At 39.0% G+C, this 15,173-nt stretch overlaps 1 protein-coding gene across 4 annotated transcripts in view; it reads right to left on the bottom strand.

Moving 5' to 3' along the window:
* RBM26 (RNA binding motif protein 26) overlaps nt 1-14,616 on the bottom strand; it is a 49,304-nt gene extending 34,688 nt beyond the window's left edge. For all 4 annotated transcript variants that reach the window (XM_079317175.1, XM_079317178.1, XM_079317176.1 and 1 more), the window contains exons 1-5: nt 14,131-14,616; nt 3,360-3,478; nt 2,546-2,682; nt 1,553-1,641; nt 760-971 (exon numbers count right to left, since the gene is read on the bottom strand). In XM_079317175.1, the coding sequence (XP_079173301.1) occupies nt 760-971; nt 1,553-1,641; nt 2,546-2,682; nt 3,360-3,478; nt 14,131-14,201 (628 nt within the window). In that variant the 5' untranslated portion in view covers nt 14,202-14,616. The remainder of the gene's footprint in view (nt 1-759; nt 972-1,552; nt 1,642-2,545; nt 2,683-3,359; nt 3,479-14,130) is intronic.
* Nucleotides 14,617-15,173: the final 557 nt, after the last annotated feature.

Raw genomic sequence — 15,173 nt, 5'->3', positions numbered from 1 at the left:
ATTTTCAGAAATCCACATTCCTAGTTTTAAGGCTCAGTTACCAATGTCTGTTTCACAGAAAGAAAAATAATACACAGGAAAGTTCTACCACACTGTTTTTACCCGTACGTTGTCTAAGACAGAACAAAGATATAAAATTACTTCCATTGCTTTTTCCAATCTACCATAAGGAAACATTGAGTGAAAAAACACTCTTCTCACCTGAAAAAGCAACCCCCTTTATAAAGAAGTTTAATTCAACAAACTACTGCACTGAAGCCTTAAGTCCTACAGATATATGCACAAACACAGATATTTACTGTAATGATTTCAGCCCTTCACCTATGACACTGAAGAGGAGACAAGACCATAAGTCTTGAGTTGTACTGATCTGCTTGTCAAGTCATTTACTGCCAAACAGGCATCCTCTGCCAGTTCCACCTCTGCAGATGAGTATTAATTTCTGTATCTCCTTAAACCAGATTCTGAGTTTCTTAAATTTAATGAAACGTAAATAACTTGTACTTTTCTGCCTGTCTTACAAGAATGCTTAAAAGTGGACAGCAGAGACCCTCAATACAAAGAACAGAGCATAAGAGAGGAAAACAAGAATTGACAACAATCACAGAAGCCTCATCTCCATAGACAACACAGTCAAATTTGAATGAAGGAACAAGAACAATAAAGGAAAATCTAGTACATTTTGAACACAGTTTTCAAGTTTAGTTTCTAAATTTTGTAGAAAACATTCACCGTATTTTAGAGACCAACTGTTGGTACCTCTGCTTCGCGTTCTGCTCCGGCTTCTGCTGCGGTCTCGATCACGGTCCCGCAACCTCTCCTTGCTCCAACTCCTACTTCGACTCCTGCTGTAGCTCCGACTCCTCCCTCTCCGTCTGTTGTATCGATCCCTATAGGAATCTCTTCTGGGAGGATTTCGGTCATAATCCCTCTTCCGAGAACGTTCATCTTTTTTCCTTTCATCACGGCTTCTAGAAATGAAGTATTAGAGGTTAATTACAAGAATTATGAAGCTGTAGTTTGGAATCTTAACTACTTTAAAAATTTAAGAAATGTCAATGGAAAACTAGAGAAGAGCTACAAATTGCATGTAGCTTATGGCTACTCCTTTCCTCTCAGAAGTATTTTAAAATTAATTTCACTTATTTGTTTTATTTTTACACCTAAGATTTAAAAACAAATACCAATTTATGTTTCTGCACAATACTGTGTATTTCCCAAGTTGGAAATGAACAATAACTTTGGTTATTGGAGGGAATGCTTCTAAATGAAAATTCAAACTCAGTATCAGGCAGAATAGATACAGCAATGTAAATCACAAATCTAACACCAGAATTACTCCTAAAACTCCAAGGATGACAGCTGTGCACAACTCAAGACACAGGTTACACTGACACACACTCGTCACTTAACTACATATGCCTAAAAGTAATAGAAGTCACCTTTTCAGGCTTATTAGATGACAACACAGAAGCAAATTATTTAAGTCAGTCAACAATCCAAATCCATCTGAATAATGATATAATACAAGGGCTTAAGCAAAATTTTTCACCTGGTGTCTCTGTAGCGAGAACTTGACTGAGGAGGGCTGTGATTTAATCTTCTAGAGAACTTCTTCTCTCGTTCTTCCTCTTTAACGATCTGAATTCAAAGTGTATATATATTAGATCAAAACATGAGTACACCAAAATGCAAACTTCTGCATAATCAAATAAAACCAACAACTCCGAACACTGAGCAATCAGCAGTAATACTGCAATTAAATATTTCAGTCTCTAATGTAACTAGAGAATCTTCATAACATGCTACTTTCTATTTCTAGGAATATTAAAAGCCTTGTTTGAGAGAAAATAAAATAATCAGTCTTTAGAGTGCTGCACTGAAAATACAGCTGCTTTTACTGTAGGTAGATAAAAAACGATACAAAGGCTTTGGGAAGATTCGAAATGGATATTCAACAAGCAACACCAAAGACTTTCTGTTATCAGCAGGTTATCTAGTTCAGTTCACACTTAAAACACTTTCACATAAGCAAACCTAGGTTGCTACTGAAAAACACAAACTTACTCTTCTGGCTCAATGAACAATACAAACACTTGTGACAAAAGGATGTTAATCTGGATCAAGCAGCTGAAGGAATGAGAATTGCCATTTAGAATGGCAGCCAGGATTTACGGAGAATAAAACTGCAGCACAACTACAACAGCAATTTTGACCAGAGAACTAATGCAGGTTGTACTGCAGCTCCTACACTATTCATTAACTTCATTTACCTTTGCCTCAGCAAAACTACTGTGGTTTACCTTTTGGAACACCCACTTGGGTTACAAAAAGTCATACAGCAGTGCTCAACATGCCAATATTCTGCTATTTTAAAGCTGTCATGCAATTATTAAAAAGACTATTAATAAACATAAATTATTATTGATATAAACTATAATAAATTACTAATAACTCTTAATAATAAAAACAATTAAGTTAAGCAAATAAGCAAATTACATCAATGAGGAAAAAGATGCACATGCAAATTAAAATAAATTCCCACCTCTTCCTTTTTTGTCTCTTTTTCTTGGTGCTGAAAAAATTCTACTTTCAGACTTCCTGATGATGGCTGCTCTGGTGGAGGTAGGTAGCTTTTCGTATTCACAGCATCAAACAGTTTTTCCACAAATATCTGAGTTTCTAGAAGTAAAGAGTGTACAAATACGCATTATACAAAACCATGGTGAACATTTGCTTTAAATATTAATAATTAAATAAACTCAACAAGACAAGCAACCAAAACCAGCATTCAGCAAGAAGTTAAAACAACAAAGAATATTTTCTTTAAAATACTATGTTCCTAATTTATATTTTAAAAGGACATTTACAGAGTCAAAAAACATGTCAATAATGAACAATGTTTCACAAAAGTTTTCAATTCTTGAATTATTTAATGTCTCTTAATAAAGCATCTGAGGTTCAATACAGAGGTTCAATACTTGCCCAGGGAAGTTGTGCATGCCTCAGTCTTGGAAGCATCTAAGACCAGACAAGGCCCTGATAAATCTGGTCTAGTGCGAAATGCCCCAGCCCAGGACAGGGGGGTGGAACTAGAGGATTTTTATGGTCTCTTTCAACCCAAACTATTCTACAATTCTGTCCCTCTGTGAGTACTAACAAAACATATACCTAATATATGCATGCTAACCTATACACCTGGGTTTTTTTAAATTACTTTATGGAAATTAAATTACAATCTACAAAGTAACAAAGCTAATAAAGAGATCAAAGCCCAATTTTATGGTAAATGATTACTTGAATAAATTGAACAGGACAGAATTTTCACTCAATCTTAATTGTTATGACAAATCCCATACCTTTCTGAAGAAATACATCCAGCTGATCAACACACAATGCCTTCAGCTCCTTTTCACTTTTATCCTTCTTTACCAAAGCCAGAACATATTTAGCTAGGGCGGATGGATCTGCATCACATCTGCAAATAATTAGTTAGGAAAAAAAAAGCAATTTAGTTACTGTAATAAATGTCTGAAACTGGTATGACCAATACATATATAGGGCAAAACCATTTCCTACCAAAGCAACACTCAGGTGTATTTTTAAAACAGAGTCCAGATATATAATATTTCTAAGTATTGCTTTCCTTGTCAAGAGAACAATTGCCTAGAATATTTCCTAATACTGAACAAAGAACACCAGAGCAAAATAGAAGAAACTATTTTGTAAGGAACAGCCTCAACTGCCTGTTTTGTATTAAAAACAAAGACAACAAATACTTCCCTAACTCCCCAAAGATGGAATCAATAATTCTGAATATAACACTGAATAACTATTATCTCGGAAAAGTCAGTCTATCCAATTGCAAATTAACACAGTGAGACTACAGAAGTAATCGATGCTACACTAATAAAATAAAATAAAAAATCAGACCCTTGAGTATTCTCCTAAATACACTTTTGAACATTCTTATTATTACTTACATACGGACACCATGAATACCGAAACTGATTTTTTCAGTTTCAAACTTGGTTTCAAAAGCCTAAATTCATATATTGTAACAGACACTTCCATAAGAGGTACACTGAAAATTGAGAGAAATTTAGGGGACCATTATCCATTTGACATCTGAGTTCAGAATTCAACCTACAATTAAATACAGAGCACCTCAACGTAGAAGTTGGTGGTCTTATGCACATCAACAAAGGATTTAGAATGAAGAAAGCCATGTATGCACATTCAGTAGGACATTATTTAATATAAGCGGTATATTATTTTTACAATGTTTCACAAATAGGAATCTACAATAAACTTTGTGGTGGTGTTGCAAAGCCTGCCAAAGCAAGTGAGACTACTGCACAAAACTATTCATGTTTCAAAAAGAGTAACTCATGACATGGTGACACACTGGTCTTAAACACCTTAATCTCCTTATTTAGCATGTACCAAAGGAAGACTTCAGGCCCCACAAAATAACCAAGTATTGAATGGATGCATACTGGTCATGAGATACAGACAGCTTATTCTGGTGGTGATTAAAGTTTGTACTAATGTTTTAAAGAATGACAAGTAGAAATAAACTTCATCAATAGATCCTAATTGTACATGCTTTCTAGCAAAAATAACCAATAAGAAAAATTAATCTGTGGTCAGGGTTTTGCACTCAATATGAACATTACACAAATACTGCTCTAGCATAGAGGCCCAACAGTCACAACAAAGGAATAAGACATTTGAAATCCCTTTCACAATGAGTAAGATACAAATGCTGAAGCTTAATTATTAATCTAAGTGTTGATCATTGAAATGGCATTATTTTGGACACTGGGCAAAAGAACCCAAATCCTTAAGCAGACATATCACAGCACCTAATTCCTCTCACCAGAGAAACTTATCTCCTGCACAGCAAGCAACAACCCCATGCAAACACCCACTCAGAAAAGGAAGCCAATCTGTCAGCATCACTTATGGATGGCCTGGGCCCAGCACACGGAGCCCTGAAGTTAAAGGTCACAGCTTCAAACATAACCCAGCATTCTCTAAAAAGCAGGCAATAGCACAATTTCATGCTGAAAAAGCAACATGGACTGCTAGTGGACGTACCACTGTGCTTCATGTTAGTCTCCATTAATTTATTGATAGAGGAAACAGAAGTTCATGATCAGTCTACATTCCAAAAGAACTCTCACACACTAAATGAACAAAATGAAAATATGTACCATGAATCAAAAATCAGACTGCAAACTGACAGAAATTTTTCACACCTAGTTTGCCTCATTCAGGTCTAACAATTTCTTTATCCAGAAGAAAACACTATCCAAGCACCAAGTCAGTGCACGACCTGACACAACCTTCTACAGTGCGAGCAGCAGAACTGTAACGCTGCAAGCACCTGAGCACATCAGCAAAGCAGATTATCTAAAAGCCCAGTGTCAAACAGTATTCATCACAGGTTGCAATGAGGGTTCTCTCAGCTTTCAGCAGGCCCTAAAACCAGCATTTCATAACATTTCAGTCCTTGAATTTGCAAAGTTATTAACTTTTTTCCATGTTTCTTCATGCAACTTCAATGGCACCTTAGTTTTTCAATACTTTACAGGTTTAACGCTGAAAGGTGCCATGGAAAATTAATGTGCTGTTTTCATCATGACAGGTGGGGAGCAGACAATTTTCACATTATTATCCTCAGTTTTTCTTTTTTAATTTCAATTTCCATAGATTTTGTGCTCATTTGATAATAAGAACAGTTACCTGTCATTGTTCAAAATCTGTTACAAATTACTTAAATCATACATAACTCAAAATTTAGGGGGGGAGGGAACAGAAATAAAGAAAAAAAAGGGAGCAGGGAAAAACCCACGAGTCAGTCTAGAACACAAAAGCCTACTGCTCTTAGCTATTACAATGTGTTTTACATCTCCAGCTCCTACAACATTGACTATACAACAACTTCATACTCAGTTTAAAGCAATTCCCCTTTAATGAGCAGGATAAAAACCATAAAGTCCTCTCTGGAAAACCACCTAGACTGTAACAAAATAAATCATAAACTACCCCCCAAAACCAAACCAAAAACCCCACATAACGCACAAAACAAACAAACAAAACCCCCAAATAAAAAGCAGAAGATGTTTAAAAATAATGAACAGTTAATGCTTTCTTCTTCCCTGCCATGATGACTTTTGATATCTTTGCAATCCTGTCCACCCCCAGGACTTGAACTCATCCACCCAACAGACATGCTTATGAAAACATTCTCAATGAAAATGCAGTTTTAATTTGCAAAACACAGGATCACTTTTTGCTGTGCACTCATGCACACGGTTTAACATTTGTCACCTTGTACAGTCATCCATGTACAATGCAAAACAATCATACTGAATTCTACTATTATTGTTATTCAGTGTGTACAAGAATCTACATGCTTTCAATTTTGACTACTTAACAAACACTATTAAAAAAAAAAACAGGCAAATATTTCAAATTGACACTACTTAAGCAATAATGAATATAGTGAGTTTTGTGGTTCAGTGAGATGGAGATGCTTTTGTAAACAAACATTAGGATTTTATGTGCTTTTATTTTTTTTAAATAAACTGCAAATGGTCTTTACACAGACAGAGGCTGGTGTCCTTTAAGTACTTGAAACAGAAATCTCCTCTTCTCAATCTGTTCTTCAAAGCTTGAAAAAAAAAAAACCAGAAGCAATTTATCTGTTTTCTCCACAGTACTGTGAAGATTGTTTCTGTAGATAGTGTCTTAAGTAGATCTAACACATTCATAATTTGATCTTTTATTGCTTTTCAAACTTTTGTAAAATGTCTTTAAGATGATGCTAAACTTAAATTGCTATCAACCTCAAGTGGTGAAAAAGAGGAGACCTCATAAAACAGAAAATAAATTTAAAGTTTACAAAACTGCAAATTAAGGAAGTCTGCCTGAAAATTTCTTTATTGCTATCAAGAGTTTCTAGAAATCAAAAGGTGATTTCATTTTGTTTGGGGCAAGCTTTTTTGAAAAGCAATTCCTTTCCACTTTTTCACTCAATTCTGAAATGTTCTGTACAAATTCTCCATGCACTGGTTTAGTCAAAATCCACTGGTTTGGATTATGGGGCCTTGAGTTTTCCTGGTAAACAAGATCTCATGTTCTCTAGTTTAACAGTATTTTCTTAGAGAATAGCAGCCTTTGTGTGTGAATAATACTCAATATGCTTGCTCTGTCTTTGTTGTGCATACATGGATTTTTCACTGATTTTGAGCTAGCTTTGTCAGGTTTTCTAAACCTCTTTGTCTTGCATTTTATGCTCTTATAATCTCTTATAATCGACTTTATTTTTTTAACAAGTAATGTGAAAATAAAGAGAAAAAGGAAAGGCACCCATGCTGGTGGCAGCAAATATAGTGTATAGCACAAGGATTTATCATACAATATACGTACTGTGCTATGTTCTTGCAGATTGAAAGATAATAGAGAAAGATCCTTAACTGATATATCAGAAAAATGAGAATACCACCAACACATTTCAAATACTCTAAGTTGCCCTAAATATGAACAAAAAATTTATATAATGATTTTACTGCTCACTGAATTATATACATTTTCAATTATTAAATACAGGTTTCAATCCTTAGCTAAACTTGAATATAGTGCGGTACATCAACCCTCACCATAAACACAACCTGTGTATTACAAGTGTGACAAAACTTTATACATAACTTTACTCCTACAATAATGCTACTAGAAAAATGGTCACATGCATCGAAGCATGTAGAAAAACATTTCTCAACTCTGATTTCCCTATCTCCATCCCTTCAACATTCTGTAGGCATGTGCTGCAAGCACTAATATGCATCTGTAATCACAAATTCCTCTTCCTGCTTTTGTGTTTTCTTTAATAAACAAACACACACCAGCTGGTACAAGTAATCTGAATTCATTTCCACTGCAGCAAGTACATCCCAGTGTGTGCTACCATTAAACACCATTGCATGTTTTCTTATACCCTATTTCTGAATATGTATCATTATTCCTAGCAATGTTAAATGTTTTTACCTCTAGGAATACTTTTTGGCAGTCTACAAAAGTCAGAAAATACACAGTGCCTACTCCTCACTATTAAACAAGGAAGGCTGCTCATGTAATCCTGCTTTAATAAATAGTATTGAATATACAGGCGTAGATAGAAGAATTTTCTTTCTAGATCTCTATATGCTCTTCAGAGAATTATATGGATACCTCCAATTGCTATGCAACAGATAAAAGCTTCAAAAAGGAAAGCAATTCCCAATCAAATATTTTGTTTCAATCAGAGAAGGAATATTTCAACAAAGATCATAGGAAAGTTCAAAAACCCATGTTTCTGACCTCACCTGTTTTTGCAGTCATTATTTCAAACTACTATTTCAAATAAATATAAACCATAAAAGCTGAAGCTATCAGGGTGAATTTAAGCCTTAAGTTTTTTGTTGTAAATAATACTTGAAAAAGGAAAAGCAATTTGGCTGAGTCACCTCTCAGTACAGTCTCTTCTTCTTACTTGAATACTTCACAATTCATTAAACATTTTTTAACCTATCCATTTCCAGTATGTTCTGAGAAATCACTTTGACTTTTTAAACACCAGGCAACTACAGACGCTAGCCTTAACTGAGAAATGCAGTATATGTGGCATAGATACTAAAAATGTTTGCAGAAACTCATTCCTGGTGTAGCTGTATGTTCAAAAGCCCTTATTAACACATAGCTAATGTGGTATGCACACACTACTTTTTTCAGATGCAAAGAAACTACAGAAAGGGATTTTTTCTTCAGTTTTAGAATTAATGCACAAACCAAAATGATACTGCAAACCCTGTAACTAGTTCCTTGACAAATTTAAACTACCACAACACGCTGAAACCTCAAAAGCACGTCTGTATTCCTCCAGGCAACAAATGGTGCTGCCGTAAAGGAAATAACATGTAGGTGCATGCTATTCATCGTGCTCTGATCCTGAGAGTTAATAACCTAAATTTCAGAGTCTAGTTTTGCTGCCTGAAGACTGATTGCTAAAATACTGCTCAGTTCTTGACATTAACCAAGGTGGACGTGGCTGTATTTGAAGGCTGAGAGAAATGCTTTGTACTTGTAGGGCTGAGTGGGTGCAGAGAGATGTACACTGCATACTGGGCAGTGAAGCCAGCCTAATTCAGGCAGTTGCACCACTGCATTGTTACTAAAAATAAAAAAAACCAAATAAATTAAAATATCTATGAAAACCTATGGTGTTTAGTAAGTAAAATGAATGACAAACTCATTCAGCAAGATCCAAGTTTTATCTTAGGACACTATTGTGGCTGAGAAGGACCACTCTTATGACGCTCACTTTCACTAACTCTCTAACAGTACTTAAAGCAATAGAAACACACTGAGGAACAGTGCAGCCTCCAAAGCTGCTATTGAAGCTAATGATGCCATTAAGTCAGTTCTGAATTATTACGATACCAAAATCTGCCATGTTCATACAGCTGCAACCAGTAATTGGCAGCCTAGAATGCCACCCCTAGACTCAAGACAGCTCTCATGAGGCAGAACAGCTGTCAGCTTGCTGGCTCTCCAACACCCATTCTATGGAGAAAGCAAAACTCATCACAGTGTCTCAGTGACTTGAAATACAGTCAAAGGAGTTTCACTTTACTGCTGATATTCATTGTCAGAAAAAAAAGGCTTCCTGTAACTGGAGTAATTTTCTCCTTTTTATTTTCTGATTTTTAACTATACCTAATAATACCAATCTTTTAATATTAATGTAATATTTTTGCACAAAAGCTTAGCAGCATCAGCACTCTAAGCTAGGAACCTCGACTTCTCAAACATAGTAGCTCTCTGTGAGTCAGGTGAACAGACTATCAAGTTTCATAACAGATGTACAAAACTAACTAGTGTTAAAAATTATACACCACTGGGGTGCACTTGTGCTTTATTTATCTTAGTGACAAACAGCTTCATGCAATGTATTAACAAAGTGTTAATAAAGTGAAATGAAGAGAATGCTTATTGCCTCTGAACATCTTAGGAAGTTTCATGGAAAATGACAGAAATCTTATGGTGGGCCAATGAGTGTTACTGGTAGGATGATGTGCCCCATGAAAGGAATGACAAGGTTTTTCATTTTAACTTATTTCCATGCTTTCAATGTCCTAGCTTATTAGCATATTCCTTACACCACTGTTCAACCTTTTTCATGTGCTACCTGTGAAGCCAAAAAAATGGGTTGAAAAGCTTGACAAACAAAGAATAGTGAGGGCAAAACACCAGATTGCTTAACATAAAATATTCCATTGATAAATATACTCAAAACATTCTTCAAACAATTTTATTCCATCTGATGTAAGTCGTTACAACACCATATTCACTTACAGAATTCATCAATACAAAATACAGTTCCATTTCAATGAGCTATGCCTAAATAGTGCATAAATGTTGTAGGCATTTCATCTTTTTTTTCAAGTTTGATTTAGTACAGGAGAAAACCTCTACAAATGTGTAAATACAGTGAAGTGGAAAAAAAACTAGATATGGGAGCCTTAATCAAATTGAAAGTAAAATTCAGCAGGCCACAGAAATATTTGAATTTAATTTATTTTACACAAAGTAATTAAAACCAAGGAAACTTTCCAGAGTGGAGAATTAGGACATGGGGGAGAAGACTGCAATTTTTTATAAGTGAAATTGTGAGTGTAGCATTTGTACAAGAAGCTATTTTTTTTCACAAGTAGAGATCCAAATAAATTCTAGAAACATCAATTAAGGAAATCCCTTCCAGGAACTTTGCCAAGCCAGATCCTGATATTTCAGCAAGGACTACATACACAGTTTACAGAGTATCTGGAATGAACTTGCAGAAAAGAAACCCATCAAATTGACAGGCTCAGTGAGTGCCTTGTTAGTATGGAAACCAGAAGTGACAGGCATACGGTTATATTCCAAGTCTAACATTATCTTCCAGCACTTGACAGAAATCATGCCACGGACAACAAAGTGTGTAACACTAGAAACTTAGCTCATTGCTGTCTGCAAGCAACGAGGACGACTGGTAACAAATGCCTTCTTTACAGAGCTGACTACAGTTAAACATACAAGATAATTCTAGTCAAACACAGAGTAGCCACAGCACAAAGCCTCTCACCACTTTATTTGTACTATTTGGTACTACATCTACATGGCTGTATCTGTAACGATTCTGTGTGTATATTTAGCAATTCTCTGTACACCACACAGAGCTCTACAAAGTATTATTTCCAAAACCACAAAAGCAGACTCTTCTTGAAGAACTGCCGAAAGCTCCTAGAGACCTATTACCCCTCAAACAGAGCTGGACTATGCAAATGCTACCACATGGCAGCATTTGCAGTTTCTGCCTCAATGCAACAAGACAAAACTCAGATAAGGCCTTTTTGTATGGATGATCACCAAGGCTTTGCCAAAGGCATCAGAGTAGTCCAAAACAAACAAACAACCCCAACAACCTACACTGACAAAACATTCCAGATCTTAAGTCCTCCACCATTTGTCTCCCTTAACATTCCTGTCTATGAACAGTGTTTCCCAGAGACTCTATGTAAAAGTAGTCCAACAACCAAACAATGTCCAGTCCATATAATTATGTAACACACTTGTTTCATTATATTAATAAGTTGGCATTTTTTACAACCGTTTAAAGATAAAATGAGACAATTTTTGTGGCTATCGCTATACTTTAATTCTGAATTCAGAAGTACATGCATTATGGCCTTTGGAATAAGTTATACATCCTGATTAAAAAATGCTAGCTCTTTGGAAAAGGCAACTTGGAAAGTGCAGCATGTTCTAACCACGCAGCTCTAGGTTAACTAGCACATAAATATAGACATGTTTGTATAAAATTTATGTTTCTTCCTAAATGCACTTCTACCGTTACAACCACCAAGACACCACCTCCATAATGACCTTTTTTAGTGTAGTTTGGAGGTTAAACTATGTTTATTGCAGCTAAAGGTTTCTGAAAGAGCCACTAGACAAAAAACACCTGGCACTTTTGTTTCATTAACAGGAAAAGACAAGTAAAAAATCATTTTTGGGCTACAGCAACACACCTCTAGAGAATCAGTAGTTAGTGCCGTATTATACCAGTAACGCAACAGTTACTTCTTTACAAGTAGCTGCACATTGAAATTTTCACACAGCCAGAAGCTACAGCTGTAGTTACACACTTCAGATAGCTGACGCCAAAAGCACCTCCAAGAGTATCTGACTGCTAGAAAAGGACAATGCATCTTCACAAATTCTAGCATCTATTCAACAATGTAGTAATACAGGACACTGCAGAAAACTGACAGTCACTGCTGATTTTTTTCTGCCCAAAGCTAAAAATTCAGAGAACTCATCATCCTCCAGATCAGCATCTCCCTAGCTCTCCATGGTTTTCCAACACGACAACCACATTTGATCTGCTCATATACCACAATTTAACCTAACAGATACATGCTGGTCTTCTTAGCAGAAAAAAGGCAGAAAATTTCACTGATCACGAAAGCCGAAAATCTCAATTTCACCCTTTAACTGCTGACTACTGCTAAGAGAGCTCATGGTCTAATATTCAAACAAAGAAACATGGACCAATCTGAGTCTGTTCCAAGCCTCTTAACCACCACACTCAAAACACTGACAGCGAATTGCTGATTGCCATTAACAAAATAACCACACAAGAAAGTACCCAGAAACTTACAGTGAACATTATGCAGCAGAGAACTAGGGAAGTCTATTACCCCAGAACATAACATACTGCATTACACTGAACCAAGAGAAAAAGTAATTCACCTTCTCCAAACTACAGCTTTACAAGATGATGCCCTTCTCTCCCCACAAAATAAAAATCTTAAACGTCAAACCTTTTATAACAAAGACACTCAGTGTAATTTGCAGCAGGCCTAATTCAATGAAAATAAATTCATAGTTCATCTATTTCAATGTGGTCTGGATTAGAACCCATGGAATGAAGGAGAACCACTATCCCCCTCCCTCACCACCAAAAAAAAAAAAAAAAACCAAAAAAAAACCCCGAACAAACAAAAGAAGAACCCAAGTGGAGCTCTCCTAAAAATGTCCCAGCATCTTTTTCAGTTTATTTCAGCATAAGATATACTTGACTAATGGCTATGGAAGCCATAAAGCAAATTTTTCCCCTCCTTCCTCCCCATGTGAACTCATCAAGAGTAAAACCTACAGTGCGCAAACACCTCAGCACAAAAGTTAACACCAGACTGAAGTCAGGAGTTCTAGTTCATTTAACTCAATCCAAACTCCAGCAATTCAATTTGGCCATGTTAAAATAGTAGTTCAGAATGACAAGAAAAGTGTATGCTTTCATCTGTAGACACTATACTTCCAGAAGATAAACCTTTAAAACTAAGTTCACACCTCAGTCCCACTAAAATACCATTTAGAGAAGGAAGACGCATTTGCAGAACAGCTCCACTTACTCACATGAATGTTATGCTTAGAGGCCACGCACGTATTCACAGACAGACAAATTATTCTCTGGGGCTCCTAATCCCAAGTCCTCTACTGATGCAATTTTTATTTAGGGGAAGGGAAACCAGTCAGTGTCAGATACTCAAAACAACTAAGAATTGTGTGCGACGGGTTTGTAGAACATGCTACTGGGAAGCTGCCAGGAGCCATCAAGACGTGCCAGTGGCACCTGAGCTCTCCCGGAACAGGTCCCTGCACAGGCGGGCCGGGCTCATTTAACGCGGCCTCTGCGGGCCGAGCGCGGGGCACAGCGAGCCGCACACGCACACACGGCGGCTCCCGCTCTCCCCGGGCTACAAAGGGAAGAGGAACGCGGTCGCTAGGGGGGGAAGCTGCATCCTCGGAGAGAGATGGTCCTACCTCCCGGCCGAGAACGGCGACGGGAGAGCGGGAGAACGACGCAGCCCGTCACACACGGCGGCCGGGGCAGGAGGGCGCTGCGAGGGCATCACCTGCCGGGATGACCCACGGCACCCGCCGGCACCGCGTTTCCCGCCCCTGCGGATCCCCTTCTTCTGCAAGGGGAACGATCATTTCGAGGGGGCGAGAGGATGAGGAAGGGTCGCGGCTACTCACATGGGCTCCAAGGTTTTGCTGAGCCAGGATTTCAGCGCCTCGAAGTTTTCTATGATCATTTTAACCACCATCCAGAGCGGCCCGGGCCCCCCGCCTCCCCGCCAGCAGCAGCAGCAGCCCCGGCGGCGGGGTCCGCGCCGCCCCGCCGGCCGGCACGCCGGCTCCCGCCGCGCCTTCCCGCAGCCTCCGCCGCCTCCCGGTTCGGCAGAGGCCGCCAGGCAGGGGCCGGAGGCCCAGCGACACGGAGGGGGCGGAACCAGTCGAACAGCGGCTGCTTCCCGCGGGTCCCGCTCTCGTCGCTCCTGTGCCGGGGAGCGCGTCCCGGGCGATGCGCGGCTCCCCCCCGCCGGAGGGCGGCGCGGCCGAGTGCGGAGGCGGCGGTACGGTCCGGGACGGGCGGTCCCCCGCCGCCCTGAGCCGCAGCGCCCGACGGAGCGAGCGCCCGAGCGAGCGGGTAAGATGGCGGCGCCCCGCTGTCGCGAGAGCCCAGAGTCTCGCGAGGCCGGGCGGCGCGCGGGGGCTGCCGGGAGGCGGGGCCGAGCGGGGAGCCGCGGTGCGGGGGCGGGACGGGGAGAGGCTGTGGGGCGGTGTGGGGATGGTGCGGGGATGGTGCGGGGTGTGCGCGTTCCCTGTGCTGTGCTGCGCTGCGTGGAACGGTGCTCTAGGGCAAAAGAAATACCGCTGTGTATTCCCGAATGGTGTTTGAAGTGCGCATGTACTTGTTTTGTTTCTTGGAAACGCTGATAGCCTTACCTAATATGATCATAGAATCACAGAACGGGTGAGGTTGGAAAGGACCACGTTGGATCACCTGGCCCAGCCTCCCTGCTCTGGCAGGACCATCCTAGAACACACTGAACAGGTTGCTTCCAGATAGTTCTGGAATAACTCCTTCGATGGGCACAGCCTCTCTGGACAATCTGTTCTTGTGCACGATCACCTGCACAGTCAAGAAATGCTTCCTCAGATGCAGGTGGAACTTCCTATACATCAATTTCTGCCCATGGCCTCTTGTCCTATAGCTCATCACCACCGAACAGAGC

Source organism: Erithacus rubecula (genome assembly GCF_903797595.1).
Source record: "Erithacus rubecula genome assembly, chromosome: 1".
Lineage (NCBI taxonomy): Eukaryota > Metazoa > Chordata > Aves > Passeriformes > Muscicapidae > Erithacus > Erithacus rubecula.
This window is presented reverse-complemented; position numbering and strand designations above follow the sequence as displayed.